Below are 25,977 nucleotides of genomic sequence, written 5' to 3' on the forward strand. Positions count from 1 at the left end.
CTTCCTTGCTCATGGACGACTGCCGGTATATACTACCTCTTTGTCACCATCCCAGGACGACATCCGAGCTTCTTTTGTGGCCAACGGGCAGGTTTACCCCGCCGCCATCAATATGGTGCAGAGCCTCCTGTTGCCCGGGGACGCTGTTCACGTTTTCCGTGGCAACAAGCTCTCGTTCAGGACTCCATCGCCTCCTGAGCTGTTCATAAGGAGTGCTGTACAAGCTTCCTTTGACGATGATCCTGTCGCATAGAACCCAGCCATCAGCTCTTCCTTGACCAGCGTTGCTACCGGCTCCACATACGGTTAATCTGTCAGCGCCACGCAGCTGCGGCGTACCATCGCCCGACTACACTCCACGATAAATGCCTTAACAGCGTCCCGCTCTGCGCTGTTTCCTGCCATCCTGTGGGCATTTGAGCGCAGCCGACGCCATGCTGGACATAGCCGCGTGAGGCCACCCCGGACATAGCTCCGGTGTGGCCTCATGTAGCTCGCGGACCAACTTGGCTGATGCACATTGGCACTCTCTGCACTTCCGCTTCTGTTCCCATCATTGGAAGCCACCTACGAAATACCGGAATTTCATAGGTTCTAGAACAACGCAGACGGCTTGGTGGCGATCGTCAACGCGCTAGCAGTGCGTGAGGCCTGGACGGGGCCTCATAAATGGGCCAAGGCCATGGACCGCCTTCGGGAAGGCGTGGTACCAGTATGAAGGTGTGAAGCAGCAGTCCTGGACGGAGTGGAGCGCCGAGCTCAAAGCTGCCTGCGGCCGAATTCCCGGTGCCTTGAGTGGATCCGAGACTTTCGCCGAGGACGGAGCTCAATATTGGTACCGCATAAAGGCTGCAGTAGTTAGTTGCACTTCATAGACGGAATACATCGAGAAATTTCCTGCTGATGGCCCTGACCGGAGTGGCCGTAGTTCTCTTATGCAGGTCCCGGACTCTGCATTGGTATTTGACAAGAGAATACCGCCACCAGACCTTCCTCATGAGATACCGCCCTCGTGCTCGTGGTTTTCTGAGGACATGGCGGCGCTCACCCCTATACGGCCAGACACAACTGTACCCTACCCGACCACGATCGTCAGTAACGCAATGTACTCTTTACCGCTTCACAAAGCAGGCCTTCCTGAGGAAGCGAAGAAGATGGGCCCTGACCAGACACAGCCATATTTACAGATGCTTCAAATATTCATTTCTGAAGACGCACAGATGCCCAGTTTCACAGATACTCGGTTCTCAAGGAATGTCTCCTTCAAGAAAACCGAGGTACCTAGCCGGGCTGAGGTCAATGCCGTTGAGAACTTGTCGCGAACCAGCTATTCTGCTGTTGCCTCCCTGGTCACCGCGTATGCAAGCGATACTTCGCGAGAAGCCACCGGCTCGGCCACGTCCGAGAATTCTGCTGCGGGATCGCTGCCCGAACATGAGCTGCATCACATCTCATTTCGAAAAAATGGCTCATGCGATCACAAGGAGGCCTCGCAGAGCATACGGCTGCAGCTCGGCCCACCAGCGGCGGGAGAACAGACACCAGCATTTCAAGGTTGATCTCCGACCTTTCCGAAACAGTCAGGGCCGCCCTCCAGAACCATCGCCGAGATTTCAGGCTGAGCCTTTTCATGGCCGGGAACAAGAAACTCGAGTACCACGAATTGTGAAATGTGCATGCCAGAAAAGAAGGAGACAGCTTTTCCTGCAATGTCGCAGCGTGGCCAAGATTATCAACAACCGTGGCACAGAAAATGGTGTCTGCCAGCGTCGTCATCGGCAGCTGTATGTGCCGGATGCAGCGTGGCTGAGAACTTCGATCTCAACGACGAAGCGGATTTCACACGCTATCAGCGTGTTTTGCAGCTCATCTGACACCGCCGCGAGGCCGAGGGCAATCACTGCGAGGCTGACCACCAGATCTACTTGCACATCCACCAGACAGGTCACAGCGTGCACCTGGACTGACCACCGTTATCCAGCCAAAGCCGCCCACCAGAACCAGCGTATGCAAGTTGTCAGAAGACATTGCACCGTGGTCAAGTTCGACCAAAGCGACAAATCCACCCGCTAGGTAACATACTGACAGATGTCCAAGCACAGGTGCAGCGTGCCCGGAACCGACCGCCGCGACATTTACAGACCAAGTCACAGCGTGGCCGCTCCGGCTACTGCACAACAGCTAGAGCCGTTCACTGGAGTCTCGCAGTCATTACTGAGTGGGATGAAGAAGAACAACGCCGGTGCTCTGGCACGCATGCAAGGCGAGAGAAGCGGAGGAATAAGAAGATGAAATAAGAACAGCTTGCCCAACGAACGTGTGTTGTCTCTTGTTCGCTCTGTCGTTCACTTCATTATACACATTTCTCTGGTAGAAAAAAAAAGTGTTTCTCAGTCAACGATAGGGGTAGGAGTAGCGCAGGCTATCACTGCAGGCGCATCCTACAAGGAAGTTGCTGAGGGAGCACCTTCCATTGTAACTCAAATGGTAGAGCGTCGGACGCGTTATTTGGAGGTTGTTTTTTTTGTTTATTTGAATGTAATATTGCTATATTGGCTGATTTATTTGAATGTATATATATGGCTCAATTATTTGAATGCTATATTATTTCATTTATTTGAATGTAATATTGATATATTGGCTCAAGCGTAAGCGTTCTGTTCTTTCTTCCGTGGTCAACTCTTGTCACCACGCTGTTTAATTTCTATCCTCCGTGCCGCACTGAGAACGACGTCAATGGTCACCGCTTGAGGAGAGATTTTATCAGAAACATTAGCGTCCGCGGAACGCGACGTTGACATAGGTAGAGCATAGGCGGTGCTTTATCCGCAGTTCGATCTCCCCTAGTGTAGCAGTAAATCGCCAGAGAGCAAGCCCGGCGATGTAGCGGGGAGTATATATAGCTACTCGTTGCTTGAGCTCATCTCCACAATAGCGCGTGGCGTGCGTTCTGGTGCCGCTGTCATAGCCGCCGAGCCAATGGCAGATGTGTGTGTAACGCAAGTAGCCGGCTCTGCCCCGCGACCTGTTTACCGCGGCGTCGGCGGCAGAGCGGCGCTACCCCGTGCAATCTGTCTCTACTCCCCCTTTCAATCGATAGGGCCGCCAAGCGCGTATCCGCACACGCGCGTGCGAAGCCTGTGTTAATTACGACTTAATTGCTGCGAAGCGCTTCCGGGGAAAACTTTGGCATCCGCCACTTAAAGTTGAATTACCGAGCGTGCTGCGCTCGCTCGCTGGGATAATGCGGGCCCGAGGGGGGATAAGGAGAAATGGGGAGAGGAGGGAATTGGCGCCCACAGCTCGGCGACAGATGGCTCCAGCGTCCAGGCCACCGCCGATATGAGACTCGCGTCAGCCGCGAAGGAAAGGAAGGGGCCTCGGCCGACTGGTTGGAATCGATCAACTCGCAAATTGGGAGCTTTGTCGCCCGGCGTGGCACGTGACAGTTCTATCTGGAGGGAAAGGAGGACGGCGGAGGAGGGCAGTGCCGGGGCCAGCTCATCGATGAAACGCGGCGGCTGATTAAGCGCTCACCGCCGGCCAGCCGTGCTCCGTGTGCGTGCTCGCTGCTTTTCTGTTGCCCCGTTCGCTGGCCGCTCGAAAGTTGGCCAGTGCGCGCGCGCGCGTGACTACAACGTCTCGCCGACCTGTCACGCCGCTTTGAACAAGTTCATTACGCGACGCTCTGGAAGGGCGCCCTCGATCTGCTGCCTCGCTTCTTTCTTACTTCTTGCCTGACAATGGAGCGTTTTGCTTATCGTTCGACTCGATTGGCATGAGAGCGCCCATTTCATTGTGAAATCCAAGCCACGATCGACGCCAATTGATATCGCTTGTTCGCTCGTTTTGATGGACGGGATGCCTCCTTCTTGCCTTGACGTATGATGGGTAGGTAGTCGCATTGAACAACAGGCATCAACCAGTCGTGCGGAAGCGTCAGTGCCTAAGGCACGAACTTTCGTCGACCGTTTCTTCTTACAAAGTATCAGCTTGTATCACTCCATGCATCATCGGTAGTATACGTGTTTGCGCCTGTTTCTTCATCATCCGTCAATACCGACATTCACAGTGACACCGCAATGCTCGGTCACTTCTCTAGATTTACCATATTGGTAAAAAAAAAAACTAACTTAGTAACCGATTTCGCTAACAGAAGATACAAACTGTATTTTTTATAGTGCTTGAATTGATTATGCATTAGCACTGAGTGTCTGGAATTTTTAATCTTGCACCTATGGTTTCGTTTTCGTCAGCAATAAATAAATGAAAGCCTTATTGACCAGAACATGAAGAGGAAATCCTGTGCAGAATATTACACAGCTATCTGGCTAGCGATTTCAAGCGTGGTTTAGTTTTTAACCGACTTTTATACCGGGAAACTACTGTTAAGGAAACAAAATTTTACATATATTTTCGTTTAAGCATGTACCTTCAGTTCCACGTCACATATTAATAACTCCTAATATATTAAAAATCTCGAAAAGTTCACACGATTTCTATAACTATTTATTAGAGTTTGTGGATGGGGAGAATGAATATAGGTAAAGTATTGCTCACGTGACGGAAGCCATTGACCTATCAAGGACTGCTAACCAGTTTCTACGATGCATCCCTATGCAATCAACTATTTTACCTTCTCTTGCTCTTTAAAGGATATAATGGTCCTATATATTCACTCTGAATGCGTTTATTGATTTACTGGATTTAGCCTCAGGTCCTGCCAGGTTTCAGTGGTCTTGTCAACTTTAACGGTACTTACGTTTTTGTGAACCCTTTCACTGTTTACAAATACAGGTCTCCGTGGGTAACTGGTTTTCCCCAACGACGCGCCCCATCGGCGGCGGGAATGAAGAGCCCTAGCGAGTACCCACTATTTTCTACAGTTCCCCGACTTTAATTAACCAAATATTTTCAAATATTGTTATTTTCAGCTACATAAAGATTATCGGAGGTTTTCTTGCGTTCTGTACATCTTTCTTTTATTGCAAAAACTAAAGGGAACCCTTTCTCGTTAAGAAACAACTTGAAAACGCGCTTTCGATTTTAATGTTATGGGCTGATAAATGAGGTGACCGAAAGTATCTCGGGGTACAACGTTTTGGTGCTATTATCGTAATCTTGAAACTGTCTACGCACAAAAGTCTCGCACACTGCTCGCACTCGATGAGTTCGTTACAAAGGTAATACGTACGAGAAGGGTTCTCCGAATTAGAATCTTTCGAAACGCACTGGTAACACCTAAAATAATTCGAAACAGATAGTGTTATCTACACGGCAGCAAATTCATTTTTATGCATGCTGTTCCTAATATTAGTCTTTGCCTTTATCACTCTCTCTCTGCGTGGCGCACTAAGTAAGACGTGTGATTGGTATAATTTAGAATGTGCATTTGCGCGTGCACAAATTGTTCCGTTTCTGAGTGCCATGAGTGCCAAACCAGATATCTCCGCGTCTTGGGAGAACCAAGAAAGGGCAAACAGCCACGCGACACGAAAGGTCGCTTCTGGCGTTGCTCTGCACCGCGTGAGTCAGAGCCGTGAAGACGCGAGAGTGACAACGTCCCGTCAGCGCGCGTCCACTATCGCGAGACAGGCGCGCTGGCGTACACATTGCGTGTCCCCGGCACCACGAAGAAATTGCGGCTCGGTCGACGCGCACTGTCCTCGGGCGACGTCCGGGCGCGGCCGTTTAACGGGCACGAATCGATCGCTTAATCAATCGCGGTCCCAAATAGAGTTCTCATAATGGCACCGCCGCGAAGGCCGAGCGAAAGAGGAAAAAGCAATTGTTCGGCGAGTCGCCTCGGAACCACCCTGCTGGGCTGTTGGCGAGACTCGGCGTTGCTCAAATGCGATTGTCATAATGAAAATTGCGGGTTTCATTTCTTCCCTCCGAGGGCCGGCGAGGAGGCGGAGTGCCTGCGCGTCCCGTTATCTCCTGCGCGGGCATTGTGCGGTGGCCGGCGAGCCCGTGTCACGGCTGTGTCTCGACCGGCGACAAGCACTATAGGGGGCTTTGTGGGGGAGCTCCGGAGGAGGCGAGATGAACGATCCGGCATCGAGCGGGTGTCTCGGCGATTGCTTCCTGGATGCGCGCCTCGAGAATGGGGAGCCCTTTATCGATTATCGACAGGTTGCCGAGAGGGAGCGGAGCCGGGCGTCGGGATAAATCTCATCATCGCCGAAGCACGAAATTGCTCGGATGACACCGGCTGTTTAGCGCTGGGGTCCGCATTAAATGGCGCCGCACGATCTCGCACGGAACACTCCCCTGCTGCCTCCTTGTAAACAGAAGCGACGCCCGATGCATTTTAGTTCTTTACAGTTCGTCAGAACTGTTCGCAAAGAAGTGCCGAAATGGGGGGAGAATGTGAAGGTGAGTTTGTATCTAGCATTGACACTGCCCCATACAGGTAATGCCCCAAGTGTCACTTTGGCTCCTTTTGTCGTTGCGAGGTAGACGCCAGACCTTAAACGAAGTTTCTAGCTTCCCTATTTTTCTGTCATTTTTTTTTTGGCACACTGCGCGCAGGTTCAGATTATTTAGTATTCTGGAAGAAAGAAGTCATGTCTCCATGGCCAATCGGCCTGTATGACATGACACAAGAGGTACTGTTCCTTTTCGTACTTATATTAACGCCAATCTTTACGTGCAAAATCGAGGCGTCCTTCTTGCTTTGCATATTTATTATTTCTATACCGTTGCATATGTGTGTTTGCACATTAAGTGCGCAATTCAACATGACCCCCGCAAGGATATATCAAAAATCGAGTCCATTCTTTACGTGTTCCTTTTTCTTGTTTTTATTTTTTTTTGTTTAACCTGTGTTTGCGATGTTGATCATACTAAACGCGTCAACCACAGCAGAAAAATACCTGCAGGGTGGCTTACCTCATCTTCCGCTTTTTTTAATTCTTTTCTCCCACACTCACGTGTTCACCAAACGCGTGCGATGAGCTCGGAAGAGCGAGAGCGCGACTCTGTGTGTATTCTTCTTTCTTCTTGTTTGCCTTCTCTCGTCGTCTCAAAACTGCCAGGCAACGTCGAACCGAATCTCGTCCATCGCGCGGGAGCAAAGTGGCGCGCTTCGGCGTTCGAGCGCAACCTGACGACACGCGCCGCTGTCGGCGAGCCGGTCACGACAGCGGAGACCTTAACGACGGGCGCCGCCGCGCTTGTCAGCGTCGTCTCCTTCGAAGCGGGCTGCGTGTAATTGTCATCCCGCGTCGGGTGCCGCGACAATGCGGAAGCGGCGGCCGGTGAGCGGGTCGCGAAGGAGTGCGCCGGCGCATCGATCGCGGCGGCCGCGTCAAGGGAAGCCGTCCGCTCCAGAAGCGGCGAGCGCGCACTACGGCGACGAGCAGCGCGGAGAAGCCCCCCTCCTGCGGATATTGTCTCCCTAGCGCGCGCCTCCTCCCGCAGCATATCTCAACCTGATCGAGTCTAATGGTTTCCTGCGAGCCCGCGTTTCTCCTTGGCGCGCGGGCGACATGACAAATGAATCTGCTCCCAGCGGCCTTCCTCCCAACCGAGCGCCGTCGCTTCTTTTTTCTTTCTTTTTTCCTCCGGGTATGCTCTCTGCCCTTTATGAGGCCCTTTATCGAGGATACTGGCCCCGGCGCGGGAGAAAAGGGAGCGCAGGGATAGCAATTACGGCCGACGAGCCCTCGAGGAAGAAATAACAAGTGCTGGAAATTGGGTGAGATTCGCGGTAAAACAGCCTCCTTCCTTCCACCGTTCTCCGTCGTCTTGTGCCGCCACCGGCGCTCTTTTCCCCCTTCTCTCTGCTTTTCTTTTTTTTTTTTTCGTGCCATGGCGCGGCAGCGTTCGGTCTTTCTTGTCGGCTTGTCTACACAAGCGCCGCGCTAGCGATGAAGACGTCGATAAAGACGTCTTATGTCTCACCTCAGACGGAGCCGAAAATTACGCTTTTCCGGCCTGTTTATTCCTTCTTTGTTCATTGAGTCTAGTGGTTGCCGCGGCTATTATGCGCGTTCAAGGAGCTGCTGCGGTCACGCGTCGTTTGTCGTGACGGTTCTCATTTATGTGAAGCGTCGATGAAACTACTTGTATACCGGTGGCAGCAACGAGAAGGTGTTGCTTACATCCCCCCCCCCCCCCCCCTATGGAATGGTTCTCTGGAGGCTAGTGACGAGGCTTCGCCGTCATCCCCGGTCATCACAGCACAGACCACTGGATGACATCTCGTTTAGGGTCAGGACATAGAAAAAAAAATAGTGTTTTGGGTCTGACCGTAACACTGCAAACTGTCGCCGCTTGTCTTTGTTTTTCTTTCTCTTGTTTTTGTATGAAGCTTTCTTTGAAGTGGAGCTCACTGTACGAACATCAACGGGCATACCGTGTGTTTATATATATATTTTCTGTGCAATAAAAAAAGGGAGGAGTGAACATTACTCGTATAAAGTTTGAGAAACAGTGAAGCTGGTTGATCTGAGGAGCTTGACGTGGCCTTCTTGGCATGTGCTGGGTATTTACTTTGCGCAGACAAAGCAGAATCGAACCGCAACGTGCCACAGTCCATGCCGAAATGCCCTAGCTCCAGCGTCAGTACTGGCGTGCAAAGATGGCTGTCGCATCTTCGGTAGATGCGCTCCTTTCGTCGCTCGTTCTAATCTCTCGCGGCGCGCAAACTCGCTAAAGGTTTTTTGCGGATATCCGACGGTTTACTTCGAGCTCTAAAAGCTGAGGTCCCCCCCCCCCCAAAAAAAAATTATCAAATTCCAGAACATCAATTTACCTAGCCTGCAATATACCTTTATGTAAATGTTTGTTGATGAATATTTGCGTCCTAATAACAATAACGATATTAGATGTTTATTCTTACGCACGCTCGTACTGTTTGGCCTCAATTTTCAATACTGTCTCGCGCTGCTTCGCCTCGATATTCAATTTTGCTTATTCCCAAGAGCTGATTGGAACTATTGAAAATTTTAGTTTTCAACGCTGCATTTTATGATGGCCTTACGACACTTACCAGCCTTTCTTAGCGCTATATGGCTTATTTCAAGGATCGCGTCAGCAATATCAGTGGTATTCTTTTTTTCGTGAAGTTTATGGTCATTAAATGGCGTAACCATAATATTTGACTCATTTACTCGACCACTCAGTGGTAGAAATTCAGTCTGTTCATTTGGCTAACTTCCCTGTCTTCCCCGTGTTCTCCCGCTGGCTTTCTCTGAGGTATTCTATGCTTCATTACTCACTGCTAAAGTGAGTGTATTGTCTTAAATGAACAGAAAGCAGTACAGTTCACCGCATTTCCAAAATGTTGAAAGAATACATGTGGCGCTATCTTCCGCAAGATGACTTCTCCGTGTAGCGCAAATGCTGCAGTCACTGGCATCAGTTGAGCGGGAGTGCAATTGAGCAGCTTATTGTATCGCACTTGTAAAGCCTTGCGAGCAGGCGGGTTCTTGTATGCCCGCGTCGTGCCTTCTAAATGTTCAGTAGTAATGAACATGCGTCTCTTTCTAGACACGCGTTGAAGACTCCGCCGAATAACACACATATCTGTTGATCGTATGACGCCGGACGCCACCTGTGTCTTACGACAGTAATCTATCGCAAACGTTGCTCCCCCCCCCCCCCCCCCACTTGGAGAAACGATAGTCTTCGCATGACCTTTACGTCGAAAGCCTGAGGTATTTGGGCGTGGAGTCGGCATTTGCTACGGCTTTTACGCATTTTATAGAATGTACGCATAATTTCATCTAGGTATCCTGTTTTCACGTTTGCTAAACGTTTAATGCACCTACTGTTGACTTCTCAATTGCGTGTAGTTCTGAGCAAGCATGGCTTTCAGCTGCCGCATCGGGCTGCACAACTCCATTTGGCCGGACTAAGTAGCGACCCATGAAGCGGTAGTGAACCATGAAGAGCACACCATGGCCAAAGAAGCGCCCCCGATTGTGCACTTTCCGCCGACATACGCAGCACGCATAGATCCGTAGGCGATCCTTTGCGGCACCATCTACCGAAACTAGAACCCGGGACGGTGCTCTGTAAGAGTCCACTAAGTAGTCTGTCTGTTTGGGTGCACACTAATTTGAACAGACTCGAGAGCCGCTAGTGGTGATCTGCGCTGGTTCGCCGGGTCTTGAGCTCTATGCAATGAGCGTGCGCTCAAACGGACACGCATTTGAGAATACTCTTGCAGAATATCAACACAGATACATTTCACGCACCGCAGTTTAAAAATAAGCGCACCAAGAGCTGTTGTCTCTTGAAAGTACTAAGTTAGGCGCGTGCCAAACTAACACGGTTGGAAACCGCAACATTTCCAGACACCCGAATATGAAATCATTGTATGGAACCTTCAGAACATTGTTTGGTGAGGCTTCGAAATCCGTGATTTCTCGGTATTGCGAGAATAATTATATAGTTATATATGCACTTGCTGCATTAACCGTAAGTCATTATGATTGCTTGATTTGCTGGCTGAAACGTCCTTTCAGTAGAGAGCAAGCAAGCGTCATTTTAGATCTGTTGGCTGCAGGAATATTGCGTAGCTGTTTCATTAATGTTCTTTTCATTTGCCGTCACGTTGGATCATTGGATACGATGCTTGGCCGTTATCCCGAAACATGTGGGTTTGACCCTGTCCATGGTGGTAGCAATTCGATAGAGGCAAAATACTAAAGCCTCTCGTACTGTACGATGTTAGTGCACGTTAAAGAAGCCCAGGTGGCCAAAGTTATCCGAAACCCACACTATACGACGTCTCTCATAACCCGAGTAACTTTCGGACGTTAATACTCATAAACCTAACCGCATTATTATACTGTTACCTACAGCTTTCACTGTGTGTTACGTGCGTGTTCACGGCCTTGTAGAACACACTTAAGATTTCGTGTTCACAAACATACTGTATTTTTAAGACGAAAGCTTTAGCTGTCTCGTTGAGTGCCTCTCACTGTGCGCAAAACACAGCAGGCGAATGAAAAGGGTCCAAAAACCGACGTGACCAACACCGCTAATGACGCCGCGGTGTTACATTACTTGAGGGGGTCACACTATGGCGTCACGGACTGCGGAAATATAATCATACTAGAAATGTCACAGATCGCAAGATTATGTGACGTCACACAATGACGCCATGCAACGACGTCATCACACTGCACGATCGCTTGATGAAAGGTGGGCCTGTCACAGACGTAGTGCAAACATCACGTGAGGTGCACAAAGTTTCAAAAGGGGGGCCGGGACGATCGCAATAACATGACAACGTCCATCTAACTTATTGCGTGTCTCTCACTGTGGCTCGTTATGTCTTGCACGACGTCTGGTCTTCGATGTTTCAACTTCTTGCACAGCCAAGTGTGCAGCAGGCTTTCGCCTCCAAACGTAACGTACTGTAAAACATGCTGCTACACTTTTTTTTTTGTTTGGCTCTTCTAGCAGCCTCGAAGTTACTCGAGGTTCGTAGGTTCTCATACACCCGAGAGCGTTCAAGTTTTCAAGGATGAGTGCCACTTCGCGAGGCAATGTCAGAATATTCATTCGTTGTCTAGATCCCGTACGGGTGCATGTTAGAGCTTGAATGACACGAAGTAAGATGCTTCCAGGTAATTTATCTGATGACCACGACTTCAGAACGTTGCTGAACCCTATATTCGCCTCTTCTAACAATTTACTTTGTGAAGGCGTTCTCAACAAAACGAGCAAAAGATGCTCAAAGGTGTTAATTTTCGTTAGAGATTAAAGAAAATGCCAACAAGCAAGCTATCAAAATTTATTATTGGTGACGAATAAAATCAAACAAATTAGAAAAAAATGTGTAGCTACAGGTAAATGGTTGCCATTGTATGATGATAGGCGTTGTAGCCATGTCATAAATCAGTTTTTTTACAATTGCCTAATATAGCTTAATTACCTTCTCTTGTTAATAACACATGAGTAGTAGTCCCCTGAGTAACAGATGAGTTCAGATGACCGCGAACTACTTTAATAGCAACCTGAGGGGTCCTTTGTTGCGATGTGATAGAGCTAGCGAAAATGGCCTCAAATGCACTGCGTTATTTAAAATGCTGTGCATTTTCGTTGAAAATTAGGTCTCCACTCTAGATACGAACACATGATGCGCCGCTAAAACTGCTACTCGTAAGGGAAAGAGGGCGTCCGATCGTACCACGATAAGGTAGGCCGCCCCGCCGCGGTGATCTAGTGGCTGAGGTACTCGGCTGCTGACCCGCAGGTAGCGGGATCGAATCCCGACTGCGACGGCTTCATTTTTTATGAAGATGAAAATGCTGCAGGCCCTTGTAATCAGATTTGGGTGCATGTCAAAGAACCCCACGTGCTCGAAATTTCTGGAGTCCTCCACTACGGCGTCTCTAAATATCTTGTGGTAATTTTGGGGCGTTAAACCCCACAAATCAATCGATCATCAGCGATAAGCTAGGCCCGAGGCCACGTTTGAGACAGGTAGAGTTCCTTGAGTGTCAGTGCATTGCCAAATGATAACATATAGTTAATTTATTGTCGGCTGTCTTGTCTCCACAAGGGGGCACATTTATACACAGCGCTCATTAATACACATCGCAGTTCGCGTACAAATCTTAATTCTCGTTTTACAGCGAGTGCTGTTATGAGATCACAACTCGGGTCACGCGCAGTTGTCCGCCGCCGCCGCCGGTGCCCGTAACCACGTCGCGCGAAATTAGAAAAAAAAAATGACAGCATATCCACGGAGTGAATGATGATGAGTGGGGCGAAGCGCTGGAGGGTTATATATACAAATACTGTATATATTTATACAAGAAATTCTACGATTCGTAAGTGGTAGCTATACGTCACTTCGTCCCCCCTTCATTATAACAGCTTTATGGTCGGTGAAGTGGTGGATTGGTGATGGGGCGTAGTGGGATGTTTGCAAGGACGAAGTAGTGGGCAGTTTGCAAAGGTGGAACTATAGGTGGTCACCTACGAGCAAGCATTGGACACTGTATGACAATGTATGGTTCTTTAACGCGCACCTGGATACAAGTACGCGACCATCTTGCATTGCATATTGGCTACTTCTCAACAGTATTTGCTTCATGGTCGGTGATATGGCGTGGTGAGATGTTTGCAAAGACGAAGTAGTGGGCAGCTGGCAAAAGTGGAAATATAAGTTGTCACATACATACATACATACATACATACATACATACATACATACATACATACATACATACATACATACATACATACATACATACATACATACATACATACATACATACATACATACATACATAAAAAGGAAAGGTTGTTCTTGTTCCCTTATTAACTGTGGCGCATACCCACTTCAGCCATAATTCCTCATCGTCGTCAGCCATCGATATGTATAGGTTTAACGATCGTCGTCAGCCACTGCATGAACAATTGGCATTCAATTCCTTGCCAGTGTTCGGATACAACGCTTCTCAGAAGAACGACGAAATATAGCATAGCGGATGCTTGCCTACTACCCAACAAAATTCATTATTAATGCCCTAGTGGGTATCAAGCAAGTGTGCTTGCAGCAGTTGTCTAATGAGTGTTTAGAAATGGCTCTGAAAGGCCGCTCTTCCAGCTTTCACTGTGACTGTGCTGCGCCTTCAGCGCAGGCCTGGCGTTTTTTTATCAATGGTGGAGTTGTTTACGGAAGTACTCAAAACTTTATAATGTCCGCAGACCACTGGGGGGTAACTGCAAGAAGAATTTGGCAAGCCCCACTGAAGACTACAGCAGGTGTGAGCGTTAAACGGGAACTCTGCCCCTGCAGCGAAGTGGATGAAACATATCCTCCACCTCGAAAAGAGCCTGCACTTCGAAAAGAGAGAATAGAGAGATGGCAGAGAAAAAGAAAGTAATAGAAGTAAAGAAGGAGAAAAATAGAGTATTCGGGAAAAGACATAGAAAGAAAGAAACAAACGCCAAAAGGGATAAAAAAGAACAGTGCCAGACAGAAAGAGAAAGACAGAAATGACGCGAAACCAAGAGATAGAAATAAGCAGACAAAAACAAAGAGAAAGAAAGATAGAAAAAGCAAGAAAGAAATAGAAAGAAGCAGATGCAAAAAAGAAATGAAAGAAAAGGAGAGAAGGAAAAGAATAAAGAGAAACAATAAAGGGCAACGAACTCTGCTCTTCGCTCAATAAAAAAAAAAACTCAGGTTGTTCTGCGTCATTGATAGGCTTTAGGCAAAATGCGTATCGCGAGAGCATTATGGATCTAGAATTCGATGTGAAAGTTTGACCGAGTCGTTTTGCTCTGTTCTTTGTGGTGCAGGTGAAGATCTGGTTCCAAAACCGGCGCACGAAGTGGAAGAAGCAGGACGGCATCTCCAATGCCGAGGCGGCCGAGCTGAAGATCGGCGAGAAGGCAGCCAAGGCTAAGGGCGCCGCAGCCGCTGCCAAGGTCTCGTCCAGTGAACAGCCACTAGGCCTGACCAAGGCAGCTGGCGGTGCCGGAAGCCCGCTGCTTCCAGCTGCCGGTAGCAACAGCTCGTCCGCGCTAAGCGTGAACCACCACAGCTTCTCTGGAACCAGCTCTGCCAAGCCGTCTCCGTGCGGCGTCAGTGATCTCAGCAACCTTTCTTCTTCGGGCGACCGAACTGACGACAGCTCGCAGCACTACCCGCCCTCGTCCGACATGGACAAGATGGAGAATGGCACCACGGCCCTCAGCTCGGACGGTGTGGACGCCGCGTGCAGAGAGTCCTCCCCGAGTCTTAGCGCCGAGCAGCGGCCGTTCCGGGAAGCCACCGCCGAGCTGACGTCCCGAACGGGAGTGGCATCCGCCGCCAAGCAGCACGGTGATGGCTTCGGCATCGTCCCCAGCCCAAGGTCGGCGACAGTGTTGGTTTGTGACGAAACGGACAAGTTTCAGGACAGCGGGCAGGTGGAACAGTGACCCGCGAGCCGAGACTAGAGCTTGCTTATTCGGGGTGCTCGCTCTGGCTGATTGCCTTCTCCACCCGTGGTGCACTCGCTCGTCGGGTCCCCGCCAGGATTGTCGCCTGTGACGACAAAGTGTAGGGTGACGCTGCACATGGCGCTGGTGGCCACGTCTTCCCCGGAAGGTGAAAATCCCGCGTTGCCGACCTCTGGCCAGGACAGCTCCGAAGGGCACCGCGGGAACGGGGAGAGACGAACTGTCTTCTAATGCCATGTGAAGGTAGATGCGACGGATGACGAGCCGGTACCGTTGCAACCTGGAATGGGAGTCGAGATGATGACGCTTTCAACAACCACAGTGATCGCGATCGGCCCTGGCGCATTTTTTTTTCTTTCCACTTCAAAGGCTGAAGGAAGACAATGTGCAAGAGTGTGCCATTAACTATCATGTTTCACAGCTCAGCTATTTATTTTTTAACAGATCACCACGAGAGCAAATGATTCGGTTGGTTTATTCTGCTTGAAGTCACCGCTCCTGCCACTGATTAACGTCACAAGAAGTTGACTCTATAGCGAGATAGCACGCTCACATGGATTAACAAACAGTTGTTGGCAACTAACTTTTCTTAAAAAGTTGGCAAATATAAATTGCTTGCCAGTTACCGCCTTTGGCAAATGGGAAATGCGAGCCATTTAACGCGACACGCTAAACAATTAACTTCTCAACGGGCTCGACGCATATCTGACCTGCTTGTTTGAAGCATTGTATTATCTTCTGTTTGGTAAGGTACGAATTTCCAAAGCGAAGCAACTTATTGAAAATGCGACTGGGAAATGATTACGTGTTTAAACAGCTGCGCCACACTATTTCGATGTGAAGATGCCGTTTAAGGTTTGGAAAAAATCTTTCCCTATTTTTCAACACTCTTTTGTCAATACATTGCTTTGTTTCGCTCATAGTCTTACAGCGTACAGCACATCAGTATTGTCTGATATAGCGGCTGACGGCTTGGCAATATTCAGTACCACAGTGTAGCCATGCAGAGGCGCACTCACTTGAACATGCGATAACTGAAGCGCACCGGTCATTGAAATATTCGCGAATGCGAAAGCTTTGACAACCCGGTTTAAATAACATGTCGAAAGGATCGGCCGAAGTGCCACAAAATAGCGCTGTTTCGAGAGTTTACTGTCTTGTAGCAAGGTCACCTAAAATGTCGCGAGTAAGGTTTTTTTTTTTTTCGTTGTCTTCGCTGTTTGCGCTGCTTCATTCTAAAGTGAAATGTGTAATGACTTCTTCGCGCATTATCAAAACTACTTAGTTTTTTTAGCACAGCTCCGTTTTGATTAAAAGAGCATTATTTTTATCTGTAAGCTAACACAGCGTTAAGCGTTTTTTTCTTTTGTAAAGTAACGCAGATTTGAGAGTTCTGCTGTTGCTCAACTAATTAGAAATACAAAGGTGATACAAAGAGAAAGAGAGCATACTCAATACATCTTGGCATTTGGAGAGAACCGAGGGGTCATACAACAACGTCATAATGGTTCGTATGTTCAAATTTCAGCCTATCGCGAACCTGGAGGTATTATTAGCGAAGGAGTCCAGGAAGTGCAGTCGCCAATTTATGATCCAAGACGAATAAATCATCGGTAAATTTAAGGCAACGACAGTGCTTCTTCAAGATCATCTTTTATCTCGCCATCGGTTGTTAAGTACTCGGCCTAAATAGGCGTGAAATGCACCATTACCCGCATATAGCTATTTCTAAGTGGAGTATTGGGGTCATCCTGTACTACCGATGTGTATACTTATCTGAAAAAAAAAATTATAGATTCCTTCGGCGTGAATGATATCTGTATTAGGCCTCACGGCCAACTTTTTATTAGGGTTCATTAATTGGCAGAAGACCGGTCATACTTTATCCTTTTCAGCTCTATTAAGCCACTCGTAATCGTTTTAAAAGTTCAAGTTATGCACTTTCCATACGCGTATTGAAGCTTAATGACTTCGTTAAGTGCAAATATGAGCGAAACAATGCAAATTCTTGTCAATCATGCTTTCCAGTAATTGTAACATCATTTAATTTATGTAACTTAAATGAAATATGAGATAGTTAGAGGCTGTGACTTGCAGAAGATGCATATAATCAGAACCAGCACTTTGTTTTGAGCCATTGGTTGGGGGTCCTTGATGCTATAAGCTGCCGCAAACACGTCTGATGACCATTTAGGTGTCTTCATTATAGCGTTACAGTCAACGTGCACGAAATAAACGGACCTGCGTCATATGAACGAAGATCTGTACCATTGACACTTGCATGAGAAAATGGCGATACCAATACTCGGTGCCATATTCTTGAGCGTGGAATAATGTAGCCATGTCTTCTACAAATACTGGACTGACGCAGGAAGTCTTGCACGTGACCCGCTGTTAAACGAGTTTTTATAAAGCCGGTACTATGTAACAAACGCCAAACTAGAGGTTGGGGTGAGCGCACCTTCCTGAACAACATGTACTGCCTCTAGAAAGAGTTTCGGTTCTGTTTTGTGCGAGGGTTAGGGCAAGGGGTAAAACCGTCAACAGTTGACGACGCTGTCCGTTCCAATAAAATCACTTCCGTTAGTCATACTCACATATAATCACACTATCAGCACTGTTGTAAGCATGTTTTCGCCGACTTTGTACAGCGCTCGAGTCGAGATCACTCACGTTTTACCGTATTGAGCGATGATGTCATCAATTATTGCGTGATTGTATAAAGTGCGTTGATTTTCTGCCTTCGAAAGCGGAAGCAAAAAAACATTCAGGCAGTGCGCTTCCTCCTTAGTTCTGAAGGGCTTTGGGTGTACGCAGAAATACATTCTTTCGGCAACAACTTAACGGGAATACCTTAAAGAAATGAACGCACTCACTTTCAAACGCTTTGCTTTGGCTTCTGCGTGGTTGACAGTTCCTTTAGTGACAGTTACATGTAAATCGTCAATAGATTTCGTCATAATCCTGCTTTAAAGGTCACAAATTGGGAATACTAGCAGCGCTGCAAAGTATTCCATTCGGTACGGCAAATAGGCTGCTTCTCACTCTTGCCGGTTGAGTAAAATGGCATGGTAGAAGGAGAGCATGAACATTCTGCTTCTTTTCGGCACGTAGGATATCTGCAGTTAATGTTCCACAAACGTAAGCGAGCAAGATGCTGCGGTAAAAGCTATGATAGTAATAACAAAGTGTTATCCTCGTTTCTAAATATTTTGGCCCAGCCGTGCACTTTGCATATTAAGGAGGAACCGTTCAAGCTTGTATGTAATTACATTTTCTCATGTGCCCTTGCCTTTGATTGCGAGGCAAGGCGCTTGGAGTCTCACAGGGTATTTACACACGACTCATGCTATCTGCAGGGCAGGTGTTCGCGAATGATGTAACTAGCGCGTGAGAAACAACCTCACCGGGGGCATGAATCTCTCGAACACGACAGATTTACGGCGAGTCGCTGAACAGAGGCGGAATATAGTCTCAAGCTTAATCAAGATTTCAATATCGCTGTCAAGGAACCACATTCTTGCTTACTTTCCTGTTAACTAACGAACCACTTTCTGCCTTCTTTTAACGCGCTTTATTGAAAGTTTACTAGCCATTTCTTATTGGGCATGAAGAATTAGTTTAAGCAGGCTAAGCTTGTCATGTACTCAATTTTTCTTTCAATGAGTAGCGGCTAAATGTTTTGCGCTATCCCTGTTCATTTATGACAGGACGTGACAAAATACAATGCTGCGCTAAACGGTGAATGGAAAATACGAAGTTGAAGTTTCATCTGGAAATACTCGTAGCATTGGCTGATTGCTGATATAGCGGCCTCGGAGTTACTTGAAGCTCACCTGTTGCGTCGTGTGTGCGTGTTTAGAGTCAGCGTTGTCCGTATATTACTACTGGTTCCCATGTCTCCTCATAACGTCATTTTAAACGGGTGACTCGTGTTAGCCGTCGCGCAAGTTGCGCTCTCTTTGAGCCGCCAGGCATCAGACTGGCGCAGTTGGACAAAAGGCCGAAGTGCCGAGTGAGTGTTGTTTAGAGACATTTACTGGGTCAGGCCTTCATATTAGCCATCGATGATGTTTAATTTTGTTTTGTATTTCTAAAGAACAGTCGTCCTTGCCATATACTGCATTCTTGAATGTGTGCCGAGAATGGCGTATTTATTTGCAGATATAACAGATATATATATAAATATGTAAATATGTAGCACACGATACGCGCTGGAAAAAGTACCGCGATGAGTGTCGTTAGTCGAGCTTATTTTTTTACTACTGGTGTGTAGAGAGAAATTGCGGTCCGCTTGCTGGTGGCGACGTAACGTACTTGGCTCGTCTTGGTAACATTCGGTTCGCGAAGATTCAAAATATACGAAAGCCTGTTGTGTATGATAGGGGGCGTGAAAAGAAAGCAGAAATCTGAAAGCTTTGAGGAACTTCCCGCGAAGGATGATTCTGGACAGAAATCTGAAAGCTTTGAGGAACTTCCCGCGAAGGATGATTCTGGACTTTCAGGAAACCACTCACGACGAATGGAGTGAACAAACTTTCCTCGAGGGTAGATGACACGGTCGCGAGCAGTTAGCCTGGCATTAGCCATTCATTGTATATTGAGGTGATTGTTCTAGCGAACCGCTCCAAACACGGAGCAAATCAAGCCAAGCAGTCCAGCTATCGCTGATATTGTGATTTTTCTTGAAACGCTAGCGTTAACAGTGTGGATCAGTGCCTGGTAATGGAGCAGGCAAGAAGACGCATACTGTGAAATCGAAAAATTGTTATTCGCTTGAAATTAGCAGGAAACAATAAAACAATGTCCACATGACTTCATCTAGGTTCCCGTATTGTAGTGATGCGATGTGAAATCGATTGGCAACTCGAAATGAAGGAACGTTTAATAGGCTAAGTTCTGCAAGAATCCCGCTTTACTCGCATGTCTGCTAACAAATCGACAATTACCTGCATTCAAAGATAAAGTCTCTGGTCACATAAAAATAATATTACGATGAGAGAAACCATAATAGCGCGTGCGTTTAATCCGTATAGTGTGCGCTTAATATTGCGTGAGTTATGAAATTCGTATCAATGCAATATCTTGCGGGAAGATCACACATCGTAGCGAATACGGTTATCCTAGCAAAGGTTGAACGAAGACAGTCGCCTACTGTTCGGTGCCTATCAGCATTGAGCCTGAGTGGAACATAAAACTTGGCCAGGCTTTCGTCCTCCGTTTGGCGCATATCTGGCATGTTCGTATGGTCATGCGCGCCTCGCGGGAAATAGATGGAAATATAGGAAGCGATTCAGCGCACCCCGATGAACCTCTTCGGCTGCATCGTGCCATCAGATCACAAACGCGAACACAATACAACGTGGACTAGAGAGGATGTGCGAACAAGTTTCTGGGCACTCGTCCATAGTAGCAAGAATTGATCCTGACGAAGAGTGTATATAGAAACGAATAGCTATTCAGTTGATTGTTCGTGCGTCTGTATTTCTCTCTCTCTCTTATTTGAAGTCACTCATGCCATGCTACGTACCATTTTTAATTGTCGTTGAGAATATATTTGTGTTAAGAGAGACTCGGTGATTTAAGTTTTGTGCATCTAGTAGATACTCCAGTGTTCGTTTCTTTTTTTCGCTTGATCTCGGTGATACACCTTGCGATTTAATCGCGCCAAATCCGGTTGTAAACTTTGTTCATTGTGCAATATATCATATTTTTGTCATTTTTTCCTCACACAGCACTTTGCCAATACTTTACGCAATTACTGTTATCAAGGCACGTACCGGAAATGCATAGAAGAACCGAGAGTTGGGCGAGTTGGTATCCCATTGTGGATGACATTTTGCAAAAAAAAAAAAATGGACAAGAAGGAAAAGAGCACAGACCTGCACCTTCTGAACTGCATATTCTGAACTGCATATTCTGAAAGCATTTCGTGTGAAATATTTTTCATTGTCCTGGCTTGAAGAATTTTCAAAAGGTAACAGAACAATGAAGATGAACATAGCAGCACAAAGCTTTCTGAGAGAAATTACGTTTGTTTCACTGAGGTTCTGTCTTCCTACATAACTCTGAGCTGAATGTCGGGAGTATCAGAGAGCCCTATAGGCTAACAAGTAGAAGAGTAACAAAACGTTGTGCGTGATAATGCAGTTCCTCTAAAGAAAGTGTACTGTCGCATATGTTAAAGCACCGTACCGTATCAAATAACCCTTCCACTTTGTGAAAAGAGAGAATCACCGATACGGCAGCTCTTCTATTACCACCAAGCCACCAACACATGAAACAATAATATGGTGGCCATGATGACTTATCGTTAACGCCCAAGAGCACATCACTTAAAAGCGCCCAAAACTGCAGCAAAGTAGGTCAGTTTCATGTGTACAATCAGCTCTGAAAAAGTTTAATGTGATCGCTGATACCCATTAGAAGTTTCTCAGTTCATTTATTAGAGGTTCAAAGGGAAAAAAATAAAGTACTAGTGCTATATACCTGCGAGGTTCCTTGGTTGTTTTGTTTGTTTTTTATGATAAAAGTTATTGATTAAGTTTTGTTGGTGCCTGAATTTAATGAAGTCAGCTTTTATCATGCGTACCTCGTCTTCGCTCAACTTTGACCGGTTGAGTGATGGCAGCGGCTGTAGGTTCAAGAGTAGTTCGAAAGCTAATACGCTGGTTCAAGTAATAAGAAGGCACTATGGTAAAACAATACAGTAGCAGTTGGAAAGAGAGACACGCCAATACAACAGTACATGACTCTGCAACGGCACGAGGCGTACATAAAAATGAACAATGCTTGGTACGTAAACACTGACCTAGTCAAAGGTTCACTAATACGAATTGCACTGCTTGGTTTCGAATACAAAAGCGTGCGCGCGTTTCTGTTAAAAAACTGTCCTTTCTTTCTATTATACTCCATGTCTGCATTTTCAGCAAGTATCATATTTGTTTCCGATTACTCACGAACCAGAGTTACCTGTATTTACTCCGCCGTGTGGCGCTAACAATCTGCTTTGTACTCAGAATCTCGCGGGAATCGTGGCGTCTCGTTGGGTGCTGAAACTGACTGCGTGCAAAGGAGCGGAATGGCACCCTGGTGGGATTGGATTAAACTGTTCGTTTAACGCGAAGATTCGCAGTCAGGCTACTACAGAGTTCTAGTCATTGTGAGAGACGCCCTTGGCGTTCTCTTACGCCAAAGAAGCCATGGTGTCTAGGGCGCTACCTCTGCTTCACGGAAGGGCACCCAGTTTTGGCAAGTCCAGCGAAGCATTCACTGTAGTGTTCTACTTGTGCAATGATCCCGTGTCTTTGCATGCAGTCCATACTTCATAGTCTACGTCCTGCAGATTGATACTCTGGAGTAGTTTTGGCTACGCCAGAAGTCCATTTAGACTTGTGAACACCACGTCAACGTTGTTCCATGCAGCACTTGAGTGTTGTTTCCTTTTATTTTTCTTGTATAATTGTGCCATTTTTCATGGTGAGGATTGCGATGAAGTGTGAAGCGAGTGGCTTCTGCTGTCTCCGCGTGCGAAATGCGCGGAGATTTGTAAGTAGAGTGTGAATGCGTAGATATAAAACTGCTGTTGAAATGAACGATGTCTTTTGGGCTCAGTTTTTTTCTCCTACCCACATCTCGTATGGACTATACTCGTACAGTGTAGGCGTAGGTGAGATCTTCCCAGACAAGCTTGGGACACGACAGAAGCAAAGAATATGTGCATTCCTTTACTCGTCGAGTTAATACGATACCACTTCGCCACTCTGAGACAAATGGAGAAATGCGTGGTAACAAAAAGCTCTTCCTTCCTGTGGAAGAAGACATGCTCAAAAACTAAGACAATCATAATATTACTTGATAAATTGATCATCATAACAAACATTTTTAACCGCAGACAAAATAAGGAATACACAAGTACAACAGGAGCTGAAGAGCACTCAAGTGCTGATGATTATAGCTCGAGAAAAAGGCTTTTTTGTTTTTTGCCACACACAAACACACACAAAAGCGCCATGTTTTCGTCTCTAACTTAAAGCTCATTTTATATTTTTGCAACAAATAGTGGCATGCAAAACACGTAATCTCTTGTGCACCGTTGTTTCTTTGTACGATTTCAAGATAAAGAAATACCTATTCGTACGTATTTATCAATTGTTTTTATTTATGGCAATGTCACGGCATCAAGACATTAACGCGGTTGTTCGCAGGGATACTTGATGCACGGTGTCTGGTTAGGCCGGCCACCATGGCGGAACACATGGACGGCTGCATTACGCCTCCACACTTGGATGCCTTACCTGTCTTAAGTTGTGGTTGCCGAACGACTGGCTACAGAGCAGTTCAGGGATAAACATTCAGTTGGACTTACTGAGCTTCTTTTACGTCTACCGAATTTGTGATAGACGAGCCCCTTTTATTCTAACACCGACGGAATACAGTAGCAGTGAACGAACTACGAAGATCGACGTTCAACCCCGCAGCTGAGTGCCATGTCCACCAGAGCAGCCGATGTTGTTTCGTAGCGCCCGCAAAAAAAAAAAAAAATCACAGCATATCCACGGAATGATTGATGATGTGTAGGCGAAGCTCCGGGGATTCAGCGGTAAAACTGTGAATCCAATCTTGCCCAGTACATCACCAAGATAGCCGTCCATCTGTCTGTCTGTTTCCTACGCATTAGAGTCACGGGAGCGAGCGCAGCGGCGCCATCGCCATCTCGTGAGCACTCCGAGTACTAGTGCTGGCTACGACGGCGGACAGGCCTACGCCTTAAGTATCTTCGCCCCTAAAACTTAGACTACACTGTTTACTAGCTATAGCTTGAGTGACCACCCAATAACTACAGAAGATGCAATACTATGGAAGGCTGTGTGAGTTGGTTTGATGACATTATTGGAAACATTTCGGCGTGCACACAAGAGACAAAAAGAACAAAAGGTGAGAAGCGCCTGCTTGTCTTCTCGCCTTTTGTATTTTGTCTATTGTGTGCGCGCCGAAATGTTTCCAATAATGTACAAAAGATGCATAGTGTCGCTGTCATTTGCAGAAAACTGCGAAAGTAAATTACTTTTTTAGATCTTACCGAGGAGGTAACACGTGACTGAAAATAAAAGCGACAGTAATAGAGTGCGTGACATTACGTATCTCAAAGGTAAGTGGAAACGGTTACTTCTAAGGAATAATAATAATAATAATTATTATTATTATTGTTGTTGTTGTGAGGCAACATTAACACACCATCTGTATGTCAAGGAAAATGCTTGAGCAACTTGTGAGGTTGTGATTGCTCATTCTTATACTTTTGCTACACAAAGCCAGATATCACGTTGTGACACGACGTTGCGACGGGCCAGGCAGCTATGGTCTGCGCAATCACTACCATTCCATCCTTCCCCCTTTTTTTACTAACATTATGGTACAAGCAGGGTATAGATCGTCCTATGTCAACAGCGTGGCTGCAATCAAGAACAGTCCGAGAGAGTTTGAAGGAAAAGAAAACTCAAGAGAAGCTGTTCCATTAACTGGAGTAGTTGCCCAACGAAACGAAACTTTCGCCCTTTCGGGGACGACCCTTGTTTCGACATCACAAACAGGCAAATGAGCAGAAGTATGAAAAATTAAGATAAAGCGAAAATGTGCTTTGCGACAGAGATCCGGACCCCCACCCAATTTCGAAATTTAGGAGCGGTGGGCTCAGTCATGTGGCGCGCGGATATACCGCGACACCTCGTGTTCTTTCTCCGCGGGCAATCAAGCGCCCGGAGCGGTGACTGGCCGCGCCTGAGCGACGGCGCGCAGACGCGGCGCAACGCGCGTGACCGTTCCGGCTATCGACAAGTGGCAACTCGGTTCTCGTCTTCTTCGGAGAGGGAGTGACGCGGTAGCTGCAGGAGGGGGGCGAGACACGAGCGGCGAAGGCGCCCGCGTCGGTCGCTGTCACGAACGCCGGCAGCCATGGCCGCCTGGCGCTGACAGCGGCCCCCCTTTGGCGCGCCAATCCCGCAGGCAAAGGCCTCGGCGCGCGGGCCGCCCTTTCCATGTTCAGCCCTCTTCTTGCCGCGGCAGCAGCAAAAGCGGCGAGCACCACGACACAAACAGCCACCGAGAGCCGCGGCCCGCTCGGATGCCGCCGGTAGAATGCACTCGCCGCGGTCCAGTTACCTTCGCCCGGCATCGCTGACCTGTTCCGCTTAATTCCTCCAGTACCGCGAATCGCGCGCCAGCAGTAGCGAGACAGTCTTGCGTGGCCGATATAGCGACTCAATGCGTGACCCGGCCGGCTCTCGCTCTGTACGCTGTGTAAGTGTGCTGACCCTGGGGGTGAGAGCACGGCTTGTCGCGGAAAGTGTGCGTCGCTCTCTCGCCGCGAGCGTGTTTGTCTCCATTGGTCTACTGCAGAGCGATTTCGTGAGTTGGAACCACACGAGGGACAAAAAAAAAAAAAAGGTAATGACAGGATATTCACGTCGGACGATCCCTCCCAAATAAATGAATAAATAAATAAATAAATAAATAAATGACCAAAACAAATTTACATGTTTCTTCACCACGTCCGTGCGAAGCTTCAAGCCCCTTTTTGAAAGTGGAGCCGTAAGCGAGTACATTGGAACGCAGGGTGATTGCCGCCGCAGCTAGCACAAAAATGGATTTAGACAGGCTGCAGGCCGTCTCAATGAATTTTTAGACAGTCTACAGACTGTAAATTTATTTTTGATCAAAACAAAGAAATAAATAAAGAGAATTAAAAAAAAGGGGGGGGGGGCTGTTTTGCTGAGAGCATTTTATCCTTTGCGTTGACCGAGTTAATGTCTGTCTCTCGTGCATCGCACATTCTTGCGATTGCGGGTGCGCTCAAGCACCTACTTATGCGACCAATCTTAAAATCTCGCTTTCCTTGCAGCCCGAAGAAGCTTAAGCTTTAGCAGCAGTTATTATGAAAACAAAATACTAATAATAGGTAAGCTGTGCCCTATTGTGGGGTGAAGCCTGACGGAGGTGCCGAGCTCTGTAGACGATTCCTCTTCGGTTTTCTCTCCTTTCTTCCTTTCTCTCTCT

The 25,977-nt window shown here is 47.3% G+C and overlaps 1 protein-coding gene across 1 annotated transcript in view; it reads left to right on the forward strand.

Moving 5' to 3' along the window:
* NK7.1 (homeobox protein NK7.1) overlaps positions 1–22,517 on the forward strand; it is a 164,474-nt gene extending 141,957 nt beyond the window's left edge. Inside the window, exon 3 of the mRNA XM_037428129.2 lies at positions 14,278–22,517. Within this exon, the coding sequence (XP_037284026.2) occupies positions 14,278–14,901 (624 nt within the window). The 3' untranslated portion in view covers positions 14,902–22,517. The remainder of the gene's footprint in view (positions 1–14,277) is intronic.
* Positions 22,518–25,977: the final 3,460 nt, after the last annotated feature.

The sequence above is a fragment of the Rhipicephalus microplus genome, chromosome X (assembly GCF_043290135.1).
Source record: "Rhipicephalus microplus isolate Deutch F79 chromosome X, USDA_Rmic, whole genome shotgun sequence".
Classification (NCBI taxonomy): Eukaryota; Metazoa; Arthropoda; class Arachnida; order Ixodida; family Ixodidae; genus Rhipicephalus; species Rhipicephalus microplus.